At 37.5% G+C, this 22,665-nt stretch overlaps 1 protein-coding gene across 3 annotated transcripts in view; it reads right to left on the reverse strand.

The window, feature by feature from the left end:
* The window catches only part of LOC114668477 (serine/threonine-protein kinase WNK2-like), a 264,794-nt gene that overhangs the window by 113,192 nt on the left and 128,937 nt on the right, over window positions 1-22,665 (reverse strand). For all 3 annotated transcript variants that reach the window (XM_028824240.2, XM_051921400.1, XM_028824239.2), the window contains exon 15: window positions 19,066-19,182. In XM_028824240.2, coding sequence (XP_028680073.1) covers window positions 19,066-19,182 — 117 coding nt within the window. The remainder of the gene's footprint in view (window positions 1-19,065; window positions 19,183-22,665) is intronic.

Consider the following 22,665-nt stretch of genomic DNA (forward strand, 5'->3'; position numbering starts at 1 on the left):
AAGTCATTCCTGGAGGGCCGCAGTGGCTGCGGGTTTGATTTGTCTTCAATTTTGTTTGGTTATAAATTGATCTACAATAATCCCTCGCTATATCGTGCTTCGCCTTTCGCGGCTTCACTCCATCGCGGATTTTATATGTAAGCATATTTAAATATATATCGTGGATTTTTTGCTGGTTCGCGGATTTCTGCGGACAATGGGTCTTTTAATTTCTGGTACATGCTTCCTCAGTTGGTTTGCCCAGTTGATTTCATACAAAGGACGCTATTGGCAGATGGCTGAGAAGCTACCCAACTTACTTTTCTCTCTCTCTTGCGTTGACTTTCTCTGATCCTGACGTAGGGGGATTGAGCAGGGGGGCTGTTTGCACACCTAGACGATACAGACGCTCGTCTAAAAATGCTGAAAGATTATCTTCACGTTGCTACCTTCTGTGCAGCTGCTTCCTGAAGCGACATGCTGCACGGTGCTTCGCATACTTAAAAGCTCGAAGGGCACGTATTGATTTTTGATTGAAAAACAAACTCTGTCTCTCTCTCTTTCTCTGCTCCTGACAGAGGGGGTGTGAGCTGCCGCCTTCAACAGCTTTGTACCGGCGGTGCTTAGCATACTTAAATGCCAAACAGCCCTATTGATTTGTTTGCTTTTCTCTATCTCTCTGACATGCTCTGCTCCTGACGCGCACTCCTTTGAAGAGGAAGATATGTTTGCATTCTTTTAATTGTGAGACGGAACTGTCATCTCTGTCTTGTCATGAAGCACAGTTTAAACTTTTGAAAAAGAGACAAATGTTTGTTTGCTGTGTTTGATTAACGTTCCCGTCTCTCTACAACCTCCTGTGTTTCTGCGCAAATCCGTGACCCAAGCATGACAATATAAAAATAACCATATAAACATATGGTTTCTACTTCGCGGATTTTCTTATTTCGCGGGTGGCTCTGGAACGCAACCCCCGCAATGGAGGAGGGATTACTGTATTTGAGAAAAGAAAAAAAAAAAAACAACCACCTTTACAAGATAAGGCCTTTATGTTTGCAGTAAAATGGTCATCTAATAATTTAGATTAGAAAGTTTCATGTTTAAAATAGTATTTTAATATATACAAATGTACATTTAGAACTTTAGCAACTATATTAAGAATACATATGTGCATTGCTTTGCCCATCTGAAGATCACCACCCCTTAACCACTGTGCTTGATTTTCATTAAATATTCTTGGTTTAGAGGCACTTTCCAATACTAAATTATTTTGCCATGTTCTCTTTAGAGAGACTGCCGTTTCTCCTGGCTACCCTTCCATTTTTTGGGTTTAAATTTTTCATAAAGAAAAAAAACAATGGAAATAAATGGCATAAGAAATGATGCAAATCAAAAATTATATAAAGAATCCTCCTGCTGCCCCCAACCCACAAAGCCCTGTGAATAAGGAGGAGATGAGAAAACTAAGGGAGGGAGTAATAAACAAAAATCAACAGACCAGGGACACCCTTCCACCAGCAGACTACTGAATTACCCATTAATGCAGGACACAAAGTTGTAAAAGTACTAAATTAAGAGGAATTCCAGAGATTAGTCCTAACAGAACCAGGAGATTTACTGACCAAAGTCAGTTTAGCTGCTACGGTGCCTAAAAAGAAAGATTTACATGAGTTTACAAGATGAAAAAGCTAGTGAAGATAAACAATAGAAACATCCAAGGTAAAAGAGGACAACTTGAAGACACCATCTTAAAAAACGAGTTGAAGAGAAAGCAACTGGAGAATGGTACCGGAATATGTAAATAAAGGTACAGAGGTATTAAGAGAACAGAAGTAACAAAGGGTAAGGGTAAGACGGACAGTGCACCAAAAAAAAAAAAACTTGATCTGTTGGTAGTGAGGATTTTTGCAACCCAGAGGCATTCTCAAAAGATTCCCAGGGCAACTGAGGAGCAGAGAGAGGATTAAGGGGTCAGATACAGCAAACACAGACAGATGTTGTTTTACTGAGAAATTGTGGAAACTGGAGTCTAGGTAGGAGTAATGGAACACAACATTTCACACAATGGAGGATGAGGAAGATATTAGAACAACACGTGCTTAGGACTGATGGGAGATGAAACAGAAAAATTTCAATTCAGTTTCATTTTTTAACAAAAACATCTGAACAAGAGAAGAACTGCATTATAAAAATGTCACCCAGTGTCATTAGACCCATATGGAGAATTCATTTTTGGGAGGTGGGGGTGGGGGGGTGGGGGTGGGGTTGAGGGTTGTTTGAGAGAGGGAGGACTGATTAAAAGCAGTGTTGGGATTGGAGGTCTGCACCAGTATTTTCTATAAGTCCTTATATCTTTGGTTTGTTTTTGGATGTGTTGCATGTTTTTTGAGGATTACACTGTGTTGTGTAGCACCAGAAAAGAGAAACTGAGTAGAGTTGGAAGAATGGAGGAGGAGGACTGAAGATAAACAGGAATAAGAAACCATATGAAGTTTAATGAGGATCAGGACTCAGAAGTTAGTCTGATGGGAGAACTATTGAAAAGAGTGGAGAAGTTCAAAAATCTAGGAACAGTGATATCTCTGGATGTAGTTCTCCATCTTGGGCTAACACCCACTGAATGCAGTGTTGATGGAACAATTGGGATAAAGGATCAGGAGTATTGTGTGATCAAAGAATTAAGTCAATGGTTAAATGTAAAGTTAAATGTAAAGTATAAATGTTAAAATTTAGTTGAAGAGAAAAGGAAAATGCATATTTTATAGAAAACCAATGTGAGTAGGAGGAGGAGGTAAACTAAAAGTATAGCTGACAACCAGCAAATGCCCATTGGTACAGCTTTAAATCTGGGAGAGACGCCACTACATCAAAATTAACATAAAATGTGTAATGGACGTCTTTTAGAGCTTAAAAAAAGGAGGGTACAAACCTCAGACCAAAGTATGAGGCAAGGAAGGAATGGAAGCATGGCATGAATGAAATTAAAGATAACATTAATTTTAATAAATTGCCAACAGAGTGTAAAAAGACTAGATCCCCGACACCCTTCAAAACACTGCATTAGTTGAATAAAGCAATATTGTGAACAAAGGTGGATAATTCTATACCAAGCTATTTGAACACAAATGCCAATGAGTTAGAAGAATGAATAAGAACATATTGACATTATTGGTTCAAAGGGAAAGGAGACCAGCAGTTCTTAAAATGTTCTTCTGGATTCCTCTAACTTATTGAATTAGTCACCACAGTGTCCTTGAGGTTACTTTGGCCAGCTGATCTTTCCTGAGAAGATTCACTACTGTTGAAAATGTTCTTCGTAACTCTTGCTGTGGTGCAATGGAGAAATGGCTTTGTATTCTTTTCATGATTGGTAGATTTCAACAATACCTTTCCTCAGCTCTTCTGGAGTTTCCATTGATTGCACCATAGTGTTCTTCTAGAAAATTTGTGGTGAATCATTCCCATGGTAAGGGTCAATATATCATGGCTAGCAGTGTCAATTTATTAATGAACACAGATCAGCAGTTTAACTAAAATGGTAATTATCTTTACATTCAGGTAATACAGAATTTGAAGATAACTATTACTTAAATATATCATACCATTTCTAAACTGCCATTCAAGTTTACTCTGGTTCATTTTATTATATATTAACTAAAGATCTAGCCATTCATTATGACAAAAATGCAAAAATAGAGAATACCAGAAATGGGGCAAAAACTTTATAAAACTGTAAGAACATGTGGAAGATCAGATGGGGTATTAACTAAAAAAAGAGGAATATTATCAGTGTACAGGTTAACCTAATGGGTAATGTTATGACTGGTGATGGGGAGATCATGTCAGATTTGCAGAGGGTAATAGCCAGAGGCTCCAAAAATAAACTGAAAAGTAAAGTACAGGGAGAAAAGCAGGCATCCTTGTTTCGTGGTCTTTAAATAATTGGAAAGACTGAGAAATTTGAGTTTGTGAAGAACACTGCATTGGCTAAAAAGAAGGGTCCTAGAAAGGGTACATAGTTGATGCTGAATCACTAATCTTGAGAAGGCAACAGATATTGTCCATAGCTGAAGAGACTTAATAAATCCAGCTTGATCTGGATATATCAATTTGCAGACCACTGACGGGCAATCACCTTACCAAACAATTTAACATGCAAGTTCAAAAGTAATGAGGGGCAATTGGTAGAACATTAAAAAGCCTCCTTGACTTGTTTAGGCAGAAGTACAATCAAGGCTTGGTTAATGCAGAAATTCTGTCAGGGATTGGAAGATGAAGAGTAGTCTTTGAAGTCTTAAATAAGGCCAATAAATTAAAAATAAACCATAGTAACAAATACATGAAACAAATAGTCAGTGGTCAAAAGTAAGTTTTTAGCCACCAATTCTAAATCTCAAAAAACGCAAGTCTTTTCTTCATATGCATAGTCTCTCACTTTCAACTGCTTGTTAGAAACCCCATGGAAATAGTACACAAAAATTGAGAGAAAAAGTGATGCCTATGAAAATCAATAAGGCGACCTGATGGAAAATCAAACATTTCTAACAACATAGTTAAGAAAAAAAAAATGCAATACATTCTACACAGTAAAAAAAACTGCAGAAGGAGAAAAAAATTAAAGTACAGCAGGAAAAAAAAATTACCAAAAATGTTTAATATTGTAAACCAGGTGTTCAATTTAGCAGGTAAATTAATCATGTGAAAGAGGGAAAGATATCCGATTCCATAATGTGGGTTAAAATTCAGGCAGCTACCAAACAAAGGCTAGATTCTCAATGTTAGAATTGGACAGGTCAGAAGTGGGAAGAACAACAGATGGAATGGAGTAGGGCAAAGTTCCAACCACCAATCTTGACAAGCAAACAGCAAAATATGCCCTCAGAGTCAAAACCAGAACTTACAAATTTGTGGTGCAGGGAATCGCATAAAAAACATAAGCACTCATCATTTACACATGGAGGCAGAGGCAGAAACCACCACAACTTAACACCTTAATAACAATACAAATCATCACAAGCATGAATAGTCTTAGCTGATTGGAATTACTTTTGGAATGTACTCTAGCATCTCCTGACATAAGGTGAAAAGACCTGGTAGTGTGAGAAAACCGCAAGCCACAATCTATTTATGAAATCCAGAGGTCTTGCACCTACCACAATTCCTTTAAGCCTCACTGTATTATTTCTTCTGTTCCTATCCTGCAAGCAGGTTCAGGCCCAGCCAGTACTTGGATGAGAGACCATCTAGAAAAAGAATGAGTTGCTGCAAGAAGAGGTTTTTGGGGTGGCAAGCAGGGGATGCTTACCCTGTGGTCTGAATGTGGATCCCAATGCCCCAGTGCAGTGTTGGGGAAAATGTGTTGTATAAACGGTGCCATGCTTTGGAGGAGACATAAAACCGAGATCCTGACTCTATGGTCATAAAAGATCACTGGGTACCCTTTGTAAAGGGCAGGGTGTACCCCAACGTCCAGGCTAAATTGCCCACAATGGCCTAGTCATTCTGGCCCCCTAATCATCCCCCTGTCTCTACCTGGCTGTATCTCTCACCACTTCACCACCAAATAGCTCATGTGTGGTAAGTGCACTGGCACAAAAATGGCTTCCATCACATCATCCAGGTAGATGCTATACATTAGTGGTGGTTGAAGTGGGTCCCAAATTGCACTTTTAGTAATGAGAAAAGTGCTAAGAATTACTATTATTAATACTATAAACATTAAAGCAGAAACCTGGCTCTCCATTGTTTTAATTTGCTTATCATGCAAGTTTACTGACAATCTCATAATGCCCAGCACAATGGTGATTTTCATTTGTACTGCCATAATGACATTAATATAGTGACACAGCTCCAAGAAGATGCAAAGCTCAACTGTCAGCAAGCGCTTTTTTTTTTTTTTTTTTTTTTTTTTGCTGTTGACTACCGCCACTCCTAGATGTATAATGGTTCTCATCTTGGTTATCTGCTCTGCTGTACAGACATCATGGAATGAAGTATTCAGTGTCACAAAGCACTCTCACAAGAACATATGGGGTTGAGGGGCATTAACGTGGGGGTGCCCGGTCCCCCATGATGTTTTAAGTGATGTGAAGCGCCAACACATACACCAACCTTTTGGGGATTGTTCACCAAAGGAGTTTTGGGAGCTGTGGGTGCATTACCAAAGGGTGAAAAGCATAATAGTTGTGTAGCACTTCCAAACAGCTGCATGGCAGTTCAAAGAGGAACAGAGCACAGCTTAGAGGGAACACAGCTGACAACCTATTTAAATTCGAAGGAATACACTTTCCTGTAAAACTGTCTTTTGCAATGACCATCCACAAAAGCCAAGTCGCTAGGGAAAGCAGAAAAATGCCAGAATTTATCTAACGCAGGAATGATTTACTCATTTTACAATTGTGTATATTATTTTCAAAAGTAAGCCATTCCGGTGACTTAATAATACTATTTGACTGACTGATGCCTTTATCCAAGGCAATTACTGGGGCACAGACACGTGAGGTTACTTGCTCTTGGCCAGTGTCAGTAGCAGGATTTCAACATACAACCTCCTAGGTTCAAAGCCTTAACAACACACTGGCTACTTTAAGATAGGACTTCTTGGTTGTTTTGTCCATTTCTAAAGAGAGTACTTTTATTTTGGTATTTAAAGGATTGTATACCATGCTTTGGAATGGAGTATATCCATATAAGTTGTCCAATGTTACTATTGCATCAGACTTTTTTTTTTTTTTTTTTTATTTTATTTCTTAATTTTATTGTAATCATTCCATACAAATAGATCAACTAATACAAAAAAGAACTGAAGACAAATCAAACCGCACCCTTGAGAAGGAGAGCATGGCCAAAGGAGAATTGCTTAGGGCTTTTTAATAGGACAAAAATAAACAAAAAAAAAATAATATGTTATATATAAATAAATGGAGCAGGAAAAGAAATGCTGAAATAATTATTTCTTCTTATTCTAAAATATTATTGATTAGATCCTGCCAGGTTTTGAAAATATTCTGTACAGATCCTCTAACTGAGAATTAGATTTTTTCCAATTTCAAATAATATAAAACATCAGTTTCCCACTGACTTATCAGAGGAGAGTTAGGATTCTTCCAATTTAACAAAGTAAGTCTGCGTGCCAAAAGTGTAGTGAATGCAATCACCATTTGCTTGTCCTTCTCCACTTCAAGTCCATCTGGAAGAACACCAAACACAGCTGTTAATGGGTTAGGAGGGATTGTGATACAAAGGCTGTCTGAAAGGCACTTAAAAATTTTGGTCCAGAATGATGTTAATTTGGTGCAGGCCCAAAACATGTGACCCAGTGAGGCAGGAGCTTAGTTGCAGAGTTCGCAGGTTGGATCTTGCCCTAGAAACATTTTGGACAGTTTTAAGCGAGACAGATGAGCTCGATATATAATTTTAAGTTGAATAATTCTATGCTTTGTGCATATGGAGCTCGAGTGAATTCTCTGCAATGCTACCTTCCACTCCTTTTCTGACATATTAAGTGATCTTTTTCCCATTGTCCTCTTGGATCTTTGAAAGGAAGGGACTCTAATAAAATTTTATATAATGCGGAAATGGTGTCTAATTCCTCGAAATTAAGCAATATTTTTTCCAGCATGGTGGAGGGTACGAGATGAGGAAAATCTGGCAGTTTCTGTTTAACAAAGTTTCTAATTTGAAGATAATGAAAGAAATGTGTAGCTGGGAGGTTGAATTTGGAACGTAATTGTTCAAAGGATGCAAAGATATTGTCTATATAAAGATCTCTGAGCAATTTAATCCCAAATCTTTTCCAGGTATTAAAAACTGGATATGTTTGCGAGGGTTGAAAGAGTTGGTTCATTTGCAGAGGTGCCACAGATAGAAAGCATTTTAAGATGGAAAATCTTTTAAGTTGGTTCCATATTCTGAGTGAGTAAAGCACAATTGGGTTATTAGTATATTTGCAATAACTTACATTTATTGGAGCGCAGAGCAGGGAGTATATAAAGAAGTACTATAGGATTTTACTTCTATTGCGGACCAAGCCTGTGTATGTTCATTTATTTGTGTCCAGGTTTTTATGGCTTGTATGTTTGCTTCCCAGTAATAAAACTGAAAATTAGGTAGAGCCATGCCACCTTCTGCCTGAGGTCTCTGTAGGGTCGCTCTTCAGATACGCAAGTGTTTTGAGTTCCAAATAAATGAGGTTGTAATTGAATCTAATTGCTTAAAAAATGGTTTATTGATATATATTGGAATGTTTTGAAATAAAAAAAGAAATTTAGAAAGGATATTCATCTTAACAGTGTTAATTCTTCCGGCTAGAGTGAGATGAAGGGTTGACCATCTATGCAAGTCTTGCTTAATTTTTTCCACCTCAGACTTTTTATACTCGTGTGTGTGTGTATATATATATATATATATATATATATATATATATATATATATATATATATATATATATATAATTAAAAAAAAAAAAAAAAAAAAAAAGCATCAGACTTTTTTTTTTTTTTTTAATGAGTATTAAGGCTCATGTTCGTGGCAGAAAACAGCAACATATGGAGTCTGCCACAATATGCAGTGGCTTTAAAAGGGACTGTGAAACATTGTCAATTTGACAAAAACAGCTAATCTGTAGGTAAGTTGATGGGAAGCTGCGAGGACGGTTGCTAAAAGTTACTTATGAAGAAGAAGTGTTAATCTGGGACAAGACGGTAGATATTTGAAAAGAATTAAGAGTGCGCCATTGTCAGCATGAAACAGTTTCAGCCAGTAAAGCCACTTGGTACTTGGGCTAATTAACAATCAAATTCTTTTTCTAGGACAGCAGGAAAAACGAAATCGGGGAGCTTAGTTACTTCATACAGTACTCCCAGCACATTTCTACATGTCTGTCATTACAGGGAAAATGTACTAATCTAAGTTTAGCAGATTTAACAGGTTTCCACTGTGCCCAACAGATGCTGTGTTAAAATCTTATATTTCAGGAAAATCAAATAGTTTTCGGTAAGCTACTTTTAAACGTAGAAAATGAGGTGAAACTGGTTTGTTTGCCCCTATTGGTTGTAAAAGGGGAATTAGATGCTTTAATGGGGCAAAACTGGCTTCCTCATCTAAGACTAAAACATACTGGTATATTTCAGGTACCTGGTCATATCATGGCATTGCAGCAAAAATATGGTTGTGTTTCTGATGAAGAAATGGGGTATGTAAAAGTTATCTAGACCTGATCTTAAAAGGCTGTTCCAAAAATTTAGTAAGGCAAGGCCTGTGCACTATGCAATTAGTGATGAAGCAGATAAACAGTTGGACCTTTTGTTACAAAAAGTTATTGACCCCAGTATCATATGCTGAATGGGCAGCTTCAGTTGTATGTATTCCGAAGTCAAAAGGGAGTATACATATTTGTGGGGATTATAAGGTCACCATTAAAATTGTGGCTAGATGTAGATTCCTACCCTAATCACGCACTCAAGATTTGTTTGCAAGACTTGCTAAAGGTAAACGGTTTAATAAAATTAATTTAGCACAAGCAATTCAGAAAGTTGAACTGGATAAGGAAAGCAAGGTATGTTTAAATATTAATACATAGAAGGGACTGTTTCAGGGAAACAAATAACCCTATGGAGTATCCAGTACCCCTGACATTTTCCAGCACATAATGGACAGAATTTTGCAAGGTTTGAATAAAGAGATTTGCTATTTGGACATCATTTTGGTTACCAGACACGGCCAGGAGGAGCACAAAGAATCTGTAAGCAGTGCTGAACAGGCTTAAGCAATATGGGTTTAAGGTTAATTCAGAAAAGTGTTCATTCTTTCATAGTCAAGTGAAGTATTTAAGGCACATAACGGATAGCAAAGGAATAAGGCCTATGAAAGAACTGAGAGGGCTTCCACACCCCAGGACGTATCAGAAGAGAGGTCATTCCTGGCTATAGTAAATTATTATGGAAAATTAACTCGCAACCATTCTATACTTACTAAACCTATGACAGCGTTACTGCAGAAGAAACAAAAATGGGTGTGGTCAGAATCAGCGCATTCAGCTTTTGTGAAGACCAAACAGTAGGTAGGTAGGTAGGTAGGTAGATAGATATAGATACTTTATTAATCCCAAGGGGAAATTCACATACTCCAGCAGCAGCATACTGATAAAGAAAATATTAAAGAGTGATAACAATACAGGTATACAGACAGACAATAACTTTGAATAATGTTAACATTTACCCTCCCGGGTGGAATTAAAGAGTCACATAGTGTGGGGGAGGAACGATCTCCTCAGTCTGTCAGTGTCCACCTCCGTGCCTACAATAGAGCCTGCCTTCCTCACCAGTTTGTCCAGGCGTGAGGCGTCCCTCTTCTTAATGCTGCCTCCCCAGCACACCACCGCGTAGAAGAGGGCGCTCGCCACAACCGTCTGATAGAACATCTGCAGCATCTTATTGCAGATGTTGAAGGACGCCAGCCTTCTAAGTATAGTCGGCTCTGTCCTTTCTTACTCTGTTCTTCTTACTTTCTTCTCAGTAATTTTGTTCAGAAACAGTACCGCTTCATTTTGATCCGAGCTTGCCCATGTCCTAAACCAGTACACAACTTCGCATTTTTTTTCCCCCCCCCCCGATCTTGCCAGTCTCCACATGTTGCTGTATGGTGCAGTTTCTTTTGTACTCCAGGACATGCAGAGGAAAGAATAGTACAGAAATAAGTTCAGCGCTTTATGCAATCTTCAGATTCAAATGTTAACAGTTTACACACACACAAAAACAGTTCTTCCTACATTTACATGTGTACCTGTTGCAATGCGCACACTTCTCTCTATGCTGTAGTTTCTATTACACACCTAAAAGAAAGACAATATATGTGACATTTTGAAGAAATCATTTTATGACCTGAATAGTACAAATCAGAAAACATCATCGTATTAATGCAATATGATTTGAAAAGGAGCAGCGTCAGATTGGGTGTGAATTTATGCTGACGCTGTTACTTAGAGTCAGATCAGGAGAGGCAGGCGGGGGGCTGGTGTTAGAGCATGATCGTGATTGAGAGAATAAAACTGAAAAAAGCTAACTTTTACAAGTACCATAACTTTATACCCAATATCCCATGTATTTGTCTCTTTCTTTTTTTCTTCGTGCTGCAAGAACCATCTTCCTACATTTACGACATGTGTACCTGTTGCAATGTGCACACTTCTCTCTATCCTGTGGTTTCTATTACATTGAAAGGGCACCTGACACTGACTCAGTTTACTTTCCTGGGGAAGCAGATGTCTTGGAACAGAAGCTTGTTGATTTTGCATCCTCCTTTTCTTTTTCCATCACCTTTTCTAGTAAGGTGAGTCATGAACACTCTTTCCCAGTGGCCTCCGTGCATGCCTTGCGCAGCACGGAGAAAAAAAAATATATGGGATCACGCTCTAACACCAGCCACCCCTCCCCCCATTCCTCTCCTGATCTGACTAAGTAAAAGCGCCAGCATAAATTCACACCCAATCTGATGATGTTTTCTAATTGGTACTATTCAGGTCATAAAAGGATTTCTTCAAAATGTCACATATATTGTCTTTTTCTTTCAGGTGTTTAACAGAAACCACAGCACAGAGAGAAGTGTGCGCATTGCAACAGGTACACGTCATAAATGTAGGAAGGACGGTTCTTGCATGTGTGTAAACTGTTAACATTTGAATTTGATGATTGCAAATGGTGCTGAACCGACCTCTGTACTATTCTTTCCTTGTATGTCCTTGAGTACAAAAACGGCACCATACAGCAACGTGGAGACTGGCAAGATCGGGGTGGGGGGGGGGAAAAACACGCGGTCAGTGATTACTACCACAAGATGTTATGCGCATGAATATGAATAATATGAATAATGTTGCCTCTGTGCCACAATGTTTTCCCGAAATGTACTATACAGGTCATAAAATGACACAAACCAAATATATGTGTGTACTGTATAATATTAACAATAAGAGCAGCTCACTACTGAAAACAGCAAATATAAGAGGCAGTCAGGATCGAACTGGGGACTCTTGATTACAAGTCAGCAAATCTTAACCCAATGCCATGGAAGCTGCTGTATCGTCCTTGAACCTTGTGAAAGTGTTTATTTGATCTTTGGACTTCAGGCTTCACACATTCTATAGTTTATGCCTACATTTTATAACATTACTAAAATATGAAAAAGTTTGTTTTAACAATGTGTTTATACAGATTACTGTAGAATCGGAACTCACATGAACTGTATGTGTTCCAAATAACGATCTATTATTTCCACTCAAACTCCAGCACTTCACTCCCAGATAATCAATCAAGGCATGAGCTGGGAGAACTTTGTGAATGTTCTGCGACGGTGGGGGGGATGGAATAGCAGGCTGCTTGCCTTAAATCGGCACATTTACAAGACAAGAAATGCCAACGGAGAGGTGCGAACGGATTTAAGGTGGGCCGGATTTACAAGTTTTCGCGTAGGCTCTGGTAAATCTAGTGTTAAGCTGCAGACCAACTGCCAATAAAGCTAGTGACTTGACACCTAATTCATGCACTTTTATGTTAACTGCACAATGGAGTTCCAGTAGTCGTATGTCCCATTCTCAATGGATCATGGTTTTTAAAAGGTCTTACTCACCCTTTCTGCTAAATGTGTTTGAGCATAATATGTAGTTGTTAACTTGCCGATTACTTTCCACTTGGCATAGGGATTGTCAGTGATTTTGGCAGTAAATTTAGGACCTCTTCCACAGACTGAATTTAGATAACCCCAGCCACATGTAGAACAAAAACTATGCTTGTTGCCTTGGCATTAGGCAACAGAAACAGCTTCACCCACATCGTATAAAAGTCCACTGCTACAATCAGGTAGTGTTTCCAGTGCTTTATAGGTGGAACAGGACCAATCAAGTCCAAATGAAGCATTGTCCCGGGTTGCTTCACTACTGTTGGCTGACATAGTCCCTTTGGTTTCTGAAATAGACTCTTGCACCACTAGGGCACCACAATAGGATACTCAAGACTAGTGCTCAACCGATGGTCGTATTTTTATTTTATTTTTTTTTTGGACCGATAAGGATACTGATATTTGGGCAGCAAAGACAACCAATTATCACCATTCATGGTGGCATGTTATTTTAAGTTTTCCTAGAAAAATATAAAAATATAATGAAAAGAACACATTGTAGTATGTGGTGTTTTCACAGTAGCATTGTTTAACATTCAAACAGGATAAATTATTTCTTCTTTTTTAAAACAACTCAATGCACAGAGACAACTGACATTTGTCACTCTTAATGGTATCCTGTAGGCAGCATGAGTTCAAGTGTAGAAATAGTTAAATTGATGCTTCAAAAAAACAAATCGCTCATGCTGACTTAAAGGTCTTGCATCATGTAACAGTCAGATAAAAGCACATAAAAACTGCTAGTGATGGTATTTTTTTTATATTCAACATTAGAATCCCTGAAACCTACGAAAAAAGCTTGTAATCCCAGCCCACCTTAAATCCCTTCACACCTCTCCATCAGCATCTTTTGTTTTGTAAATGTGTGTCAGTACAAGCAGCAAGCAGCCTACTGTCCCATCCCCCGCCTTGACGGAGCTCAACTTGAGCAAAAAGTTCTCCCATCTCAAGCCAAGGCTTTTTATCTGCGTGTGAGGTTCCTGGAGTTGTACAAGGTAAGTAATACAGTATATCGTTATTTGGCATACATGCATTTTATGTGTGTTCTGTGTCTACAAAGATCTGGGTAAATGTAGGATGAAAGGAAATGCGAGGCAAGAAATGCTGAACACATACCTAAAGCAGAAACTTTTTCCATGTTATGCTAATAATGACAAGAAGTGTATAATGTGTGAAGACTTTAGTCCAAATATCAAATAAACACGTGCACTTTTATTCAAGAATATAACCAAACAAATAAAGCATTTTATTTACATGTCCATTTGATCATGAGTTGTCATTTGAACTTTTTTTTTTTTCAATCTTACTTATACTCCATGGCATAGCTTTTTCAAATAGTGACGTGTGTGCACAAGAGAGGCAGAGACTATTTGATCTCATGCAAGTGGTTACTGGAATATAAAATAAACACTTTCGCAAAGGTATAAATAAAACAAGTGTGCGTTTTGTTTACCTTTTAAAAGCTTTACAAGTTTTATTTGCACATATTACAGATGCTGAAAGAAAGACTACCTGCTTATCGGACTATTACAATTATATCTGTATATCTCCCATTCTCCCACGTGTCATGACAAAGAACGTTCTCCTCTCACATTAGTAAATTCCAATGAAACACAAAAGGGAGGAGAATAAGCTAAGACATTAGGCCTGAAAATTAAAAGTTAAATTAAATAGTTGACCCTATCAAAAGCAGCAACATTTCAGTGTGCAAACAGAGCTAATTATTGGTCGCTATATTAGAAAATCTTTCTTCAATTAAAATATGGTACTTGTCTTGAATAAAAAGTTGACTAGGAGCCAACAGGTCCAGCTATGGCTTATGTGCAGAGACAAATGACTTGATTCACTGAAGACAGCTACAATGTTTTTTGATCGCATTAATTTTTAATTTTGACAGTTTTGTGTCTGTTGGTTTAATCTTTATTAACCACAAGACAGATTCAGTCACATACCTTATTTGAAATTTTTTCCTAAAATTATACAGGGCCAGTAAGGAACATATAATACACAAACGGTATGACAGGGAAGCCGCCTACCAAATTTCGTGAAGATGGGGCCATAAATAAAGTTTAACATGGCGGACGTTGTCGACCATTAAGCGTAGAATTTCGAAATGAAACCTGCTTAACTTTTGTAAGTAAGCTGTAAGGAATGAGCCTGCCAAATTTCAGCCGTCTACCTACACGGGAAGTTGGAGAATTAGCGATAAGTGATTCAGTGAGGGCTTTGCCTTTTATTAGTATAGAAGATAAGGATTCCACCATGGTTTGCTTTGTCCAGATGCAGAGTTAAATATACAGGGTTCTTTGGTTATTTATGTATGCTCCCTTTTGAGCAAGGGAGACATTACTATCCAGTAAGAAGACAGACATACAGTAACTTCAGATAAATAGGGTAAGATGGAATGTGAACATTACGGGGGGTTTGAGCGGTAAAAGTGAGAAGGCTTGGGAGAGCTACCCTAACAAGTGCCCATAACAACCTAAGGCCATGTGATTCCTGTTGTGAGACAGTGTCAAGGGATTATTGTGAATAGAAGACCACATGATGTAAATGCAAGGCAAACAAACCATGGTAAGTGCCAGGCAAGGTTCAAAACCAAAATGACCAAAGAATGAAACAGATGCAGAATGAACCTAGCAGATAAATTTAAATCCAGTTAGCTATTACTAAAGAGCTTTTTTTTTTTTTTTTTTTTTTTTTTTTTTTAAATCCAGCTGAGGCATATTCTCAACTGAAGCCAAGGCCATATTTATCTCTTAAGTCTAGTGACATCAAGAGAGGTGACTACAGCCAGGCAACATGCCAATCAAATGGTATAAACAAATAACAGAAGAATATCAAAATAAATTCAACATGTATTTGAATAATTTTTAAACAGTTTCAAACTTTGTTTGTGGTGTGAACCAAATTGTAGTGAGCAGACATGGGCAAGAACACTTTATTGCTATTGTTGGGAGCGCTGATAAAACTCTGAAGAAAAAAATATATTCGATATATATAGTTTAACTATTATAACTTATTATCTATGTAATAATACTGTTGCACTGTAAAAGCATATACATTCAGGGTCAGAAAAGAAAGCATGAGCATATGTGTGATGTGGTGGGGCCAGCTCAAATCTTGCCTTGTGCATGTATGAATACTGCGTATTTTAAATGGTTGTCTAAGCAGCACATATGCAAAAGAAGCCACATCTGCCTATCTGCTAGGGGGCCTAGATTTTGATTTTTCTAAAGAACACGTCCAGGGGAAGTGATAATTGAAACTTGACATATGCCTTCATAATCCATAGATCTTTATTAAATTCTTCAAATCAAATGTGTAAAATGATCAAAATGTTTTCATTTATATTCAGTGATGTATTACATTTTAAGGATCTGCAGGGTTGCCATTTTTCTTCCATAATAAGAAAAAAGGAAAACACACAAAAACATACTATTTTAAAACTTTTTTTTTTTTTTTTTTTTTTTTTTTTTTTTAGTGCACTGATGTCTTAACATCTGAAGTAGAAATGAAGACCACCATATGCATTGTATACTAGGAGTCCTCCTCATTGGTTTTAAAAATGACCAGCTTTATTAGAACATTTTGAAACATAGTAAGAATAGCCTCACCATGCAGTCTATCACTTCTGCTGATAAGCTTTCTTCTGTAAAAGAAGTTTTTTTTCTCTTCAGAGTGAATGTTAACTTTAAGCTTACTAAGCAAAGTTTCCTAACTGCACTTCAGGCTTCTCACTAGTTACATCCTAGATGAAAACACAGGTGTTCATTTTTTTTTTTTTTTTAATTACTATTTTTTTTTTTTTTTTTTTTAAACTTGTCTATAAATATGCATTTTGTTTTGGACACCTTTGGTAAGTTGTCGTTAAATGGTAACACGGACACAGGAAGTAAAAATGTTAAATTTGAATACACAATGGGAAGTCTGAAAATTGAAAGTACACCTTATGAGAAGGATTTAAGAGTCATAGTGGACTCATCACTATCAACTTCCAAGCAGTGTTCAGAATACATTAAGAAGGCTAACAGAATGTAGGTTATATAGCAAAATGTGCAGAGTACAAGTCAAAGAAGGTTATGTTTAAGCTTTATAATGCACTGGTGAGGCTTAATCTGGATTACTGTGTGCAGTTTTGGTCTCCAGGCTACCAAATGTACATAGCCATTCTAGAAAAAGTCCAGAGAGGAGCGACTCGGCTGTTTCCAGAATTGTGGAGAATGAGTTATAAGGAAATATTAAGACAGTTGAACCTTTCCAGTTTTAAGAATGCTGGTTAAGAGAAGACATAATTGAAGTGTTCAAAATTATGAAGGGAATTAGTACAGTAGATTGAGACTGTTACTTTAAAATGAGTTCAATAAAAACACTTTAGACATAGTTGGAAATTTCATGGCAGTGCCAGATTTAAACAGCAGTGTGGTGAATTGCTTGCGTACTGAAGTGACTTTACCTGCAGGTGGAAGTCCCATTTTACTTTATGGTGCCAAGCAGAGTGCAGCAGTCTATTAGCCAGCAAAAGTGCTGGGAAGAAGCTGTCTGTTGCAGTCCTGCCTTTGTCTAGTCTGATAGCGGTCACAACATATCATATCTTTGATTGCCAATACAACAAAGAGTTCTGAGCAGGTATCAGCCACAGCGCTGCTCTTGTGAAAAGAATGGAGATAAATGCCATCAACTCAGAGGAGGAGAGGCAGTTTCTTGTACCATGTCACTGAGAGAATAAAACTGAATAATAAAAACAAACAAGCGCTAAATTTTACAAGTAGCCAAACTTTACACCAGGTGTTACAGACTCAAATCAAAATGTATGAATGTATATCATAGTAACAACAACAATAATAATAGCAGCAGCAGTTCACTACTCAAAACGTGGAGTGCCCGGTCTCAAATTCAGTAACTTTGAGTTACAAGGCAGCAGTACTTACCTCTACAGCATTCAAGAATACATATCGACTTCCTGTCAATTGACATTTGAACTTGGGTTTGCAACTCATTGACAGCAACATGTAAACGGATTTTTTTTTTTTGCTTTGGTTATATTCTTGAATAAAATTGTGCTTGTGTTTATTTGATATTTGGACTAAAGTCTTCACACATTATACAGTTCACGTCATTATTAGTATAACATGGAAAAAAATTTCTGCTTTAGGTATATAAATCAAATGTTTTTTTCCCCCTTTGGTTATATTCTCGAATAAGAGCACACGTTTGATATTTCCTTTAACCTACACTTACCCAGATCTTTGTAGACACAGAAAACACATAAAATGCATGTATTCCAAATAACGATATACTGTATTATTTATTTACCCTATACAACTCCAGAAACCTCACATGCAGCTAAGGAGCCTTGGCTTGAGCTGGGAGAACTTTTTGCCCAAGCTGAGCTCCATCAAGGCTTCAGGGATTCTAGTGTTAAGGGTAAATTTTACACAAACATTAGGACATTTTTCTTTACACAGAGAACCACAGAAACGTGTTATTTTGGAGGAGTTACATGTACACGACTGAAGAGCTTTGTTGGGCTGAATGGCCTGGTCTAAATCTTTCTAATATGCTAACAATGCTCTGCCCTGTCCTCCTAGCTGTCACCTTATTTTAAACAAATCTTTCACCACACAGAAGTCATGTTGCATGTACTTTCAAAATATATACTTGTTGAACATGGATGAAGCAAAATATGTAACACTGTAAACAATCAGACCAATTAACGATCAAGACAAATTCCAGGACAATTTTAAGATACTATAAATACCACCCAGACTTCAAAACAGGATATCGCTGGGAAAGAAGACGTCTTATTACCCTGTACATCTATTATTTTTGAAAAGGATATTAATACCGTATATCAACTCAACAAAATTCAAAAGCCTCATTAAGAGGAAAGTTGAAATGCTGCCAAGAGCAGAATGGAACCTTTTGCTGGCATGGCAGAGACCAGAAATGTGATTTAAGCTTGTCAGGAGCAGACTCGAACAAAATAAACTATGGCAGAAGAGGTCAGAAGCAGGACTGAAGGGGAAAAAATAGCATTGTTCTAACCTCTAGATTCAAAAAAGTTAAAAATGAAGAACAACACCCTATAAAAATACAAAAACTTGTGCATTTATAATGACCTTTCCAGGTTACTGTTACATGAAAACAATTATTTTTCTTGTTTGGTGGTACAGGCTATATGACTTACCAATTAGGTATTCCCAAATTACACACATATGTACAACATATACATGCATACAGGTGTACAGATTACCTATATTCTATTAATACCTAAGCTCATATATTTCTCCCAGAGTATTAAAAGCTTTCAAACTAAAAAGTTAATTAGATCATCAGTTAACAAGCCATTGTCAAATTTGTGCATTATTTCTTATTTCATTAGCCTAAAAAAAAAACAAAAAACCAACAACTCACCATGTATGTTGCAATTTCCTCTGGAGCATCACCATCTAAATCAAACTTAAAAGTCACCATTTTGTGATTATGAGTTTCAAGCTGACACTCTACCATTTTGTCCCCTGTATTACAGACCTATAGACAAAACAGGGAAAAATAAATGAGCTATTATAAAAAAATATTAACCATGGACAGAATTTAAATGAATCACAATACATTAAAATTGCATTCATACTGAGATGTAACATAACTAACTGAATGGCCAAAATTTGAATCTAAGCCTCTTGAATTCTCAAAATGTTTTATCATTTGTCAACAAATACTGTATATATTTTAATAAGCACAAAATAAACACCATAAGTATTGAATGATTTAATATACTTGAAAAAACAATTATACTGCAGTTTTACCTTGCTGTCCACAAACACTTTTACCAATGAGAATAAAAAAGAAAAACAAAATGATTGGTTTTGTATACTTTATTTTACAACTTACCTGCAAACTGAATTCTAGCCATTACTGAATGTACACCAAGTTGCATCATGTTTAAAAGTGTACTACGTAATCTGCTTATACCATATCCTGAACCTGATTGCCACCCCAAGAAAATGTCAATTAATTTAAACTTTTCCTGCAGAAAGCAGGAAGATAATGCTGGAAAGGGTAGGAGGAAAAAAGTGTTAATTCTCTGATACTGCTTTACATTCTCAGCCCATGGGTTGGAGCCTACCAGCACCTGGTAGGTTACAACTTCCTATGTCCTTTAATTGGATTGAGTACTATCAAATATTGATTGCTTCACTGCAACCATCCAAAGTTGTAATCAGCTGTAAACAAAAAAAGTCTATAATAGTGTCTCTCAACTGTTGTCTTGTGACAAATTTCTACCTTTTCAATCTCATTAGCAACCCATAGCCAGCATTAAAGACAGCACTTGTCCCCATTGGGGAACAAACACAATTAGAAGAGCTTGGAGGCAAGAGAAGGTTTCCCTCACACCATTGGTTAAACAAGCATGATTAGAAATTGGAAAAAAGAACCACAAAATGCTGTTAAGTGTTTCACAGAATGGAGTATGGGTCACAATGGCCACTCATTTATATTTTTGCCTTTTTATAATAGTTTTTATTTCTATATTTTTTCTGACCTAATTTGGAAATTCAGTTTAGTTTTAGTTTTCCTTCATTGTGTGCATTTTTTTATATAAACATTTTATTGAATTTATTAAAATCAAACATTCCATACAAGCAAGTCAAATTCTACAAAATTAGGTTCAAGTCAAGTTAACCCCCACCCATGAGAAAGAGTTAGGCCAACATAGTTATCTTTCCTACTATTAAAGTTTCACTAATAAATAGAATAAAAAGGGGAAGAGAATCCGCTTCAATTTAAAAACCCTACACTGGCTGCCGGTTAGCTTCAGAATTGATTTTAAGATACTCCTCTTAACCTGTAAGGCACTAAATGGTCTAGCCCCTGCCTACTTGAGTGTCTTGCTCCATCGTCACAATCCCCCTCGTGTTCTTAGATCCGCAGATCAGCTGCTCCTAACCGTTCCCAAGGCACGTTTTAAAGTTCGTGGTGAAAGGGCTTTTTCCGTCTGTGTACCCAGGCTCTGGAACTCCTTACCTTTAGTGGTTAGACAAGCCGCTTCAGTCGCCACATTCAAATCACACCTAAAAACGCACTTCTTCACATTGGCTTTTAATTCTTAACCTGTCTTATTTCCACTTGCTTTTTGCTATTTCTCTGTTTTATTGGGTCCCCTGACCGGTTTTTAGTGTCTCTGTTTTAATTCTCTCTTAATGTTTGTTTTTAATATTTTGCTTTTAGTCTTGCTTGTTTTAACTGTACAGCGCTTCGGTCAGTTGTAATGCTGTGTTTTTAAGCGCTTAACAAATAAAAATGGTATGGTGTGGTAAAAGCTTATTCTAAAATGTTATTAATTAGATCCTGCCAGGTTGTAAACCCGTTTTGCACAGATCCTCTAAATGAGTATCAAATTATTTCCAATTTCAAGTAGTATATAACATCGGTTACCCACTGACTGAAAAGAGGCGAGTTAGGATTCTTCCAGTTGAGCAAGGTAAGTCTACGTGCCAATAGTGAAGTAAAGGCAATTCCAGTTTGTTTGTCCTCCATTTTAAGCCCATCTTGGAGGTACACCAAACACAGCTGTTAGTGGATTAGGAGAGAATGTGACACCCAGACTGTCTGAAAGGCATTTAAAGATTTTGGTCCAAAATGATGTTAATTTGGTGCATGCCCAAAACATATGAACCAATGAAGCTGGAAATTGATTGCAATGTTTTGTTTATCTTTGTGCATAGTCAAGCCCTTTGTTATGGCTCCAAAACGATCTGCTCCTGCTACTGCTTCAGGGGCCGCGCCCAAGCGCAAACGGAAGATGCTAAAGATTGCCGAAAAGGTAAAAGTTTTGGATATGCTGAAGGCAGGGAACAGCTACACCGCTGTAGGACACCATTACAACATCAATGAGTCCACGATTCTTTTTATTTAAAAAGGAGGAAAAGTATATAAGATCTACGGCCGCAGTTTTCTTTAACCAGGGCACGAAATGAGTTGCAAGCGGATGTAATAAGGCAGTAGTCCAGATGGAATCTGCTTTAGGGATTTGGATTGAAGATTGCTGGAAGAAGAACAATGGTGGTGCTACACAATCGCTTGAAGAGGCTCCTTTAGAAGAGCTGTAACGCTCGCCTTTGTTGTGCAGTAAAATTAAACTCATCGTCATTGGACAAGTTGTCGTGTCATTGTTGGTGAGTAACCATAATTAATTTTCTACATACAGTACTTATTACATGTACTGTACATTGTTTAGTGTCACTGTACACACATTTTACTTTATACAATTTTTCTTGCATTGTACGTATATATTGCTGGTGGCCTGTCTGTCGTAATGGCTGTAACATATGTGATATCGGAGACGCTCGATATCTTTAACATAATATTTAGGTTTTACTGTATATAAACTGTTTACACATACGTACATAATTTCAACGAATCTTACCTAATATCTAAGAGAATACAAAGGGTTTATGCTGTATAATTGTGCTGGAAATGTTTATAACCAGCAACCCCGCGATTCTCGAAAGAATCGCAAATCCAAGACTGGCAATCACTTTCTGTTCCCTCCGATATTTGTAGGGATGAAATATCATGGAGGGTGGGTGCATCCACAGTGCCACTCACAGTATGGCGGCGACATTGACGTACGATTCTGCTAGTCATGAGGCGTGTTTCAGAAGCGCGTTGTAGGCGCCTTCGTGTATTGTTTTTATCCATGCAGTCTCGCTTTTGGCAGCAGTGGTAGTGTGAACGACTTGCCAGTTGCCTCTGGCATCTGTGCATATATACTGTACAACCCGGCATGCACGCTGCACTTATAATAACCCTTTTCCAGCAGGGTGATCTACCACGTCCGCATCACGATTTATGTACTCCATCAGCGACTTGTAGTTATCTACCCTCAGTGGAGGTTGGTTGTTTTTAATCCATTGGAGATCATGTGATTGTGCTCGAACGTAAACATCACCTATGTATTGTTGAGTTGGCTTTCTTGCATTGATTAATGGATTAAACTCGTCTCTCACTGAG

The sequence above is a fragment of the Erpetoichthys calabaricus genome, chromosome 18 (assembly GCF_900747795.2).
Source record: "Erpetoichthys calabaricus chromosome 18, fErpCal1.3, whole genome shotgun sequence".
Taxonomy (NCBI): domain Eukaryota; kingdom Metazoa; phylum Chordata; class Cladistia; order Polypteriformes; family Polypteridae; genus Erpetoichthys; species Erpetoichthys calabaricus.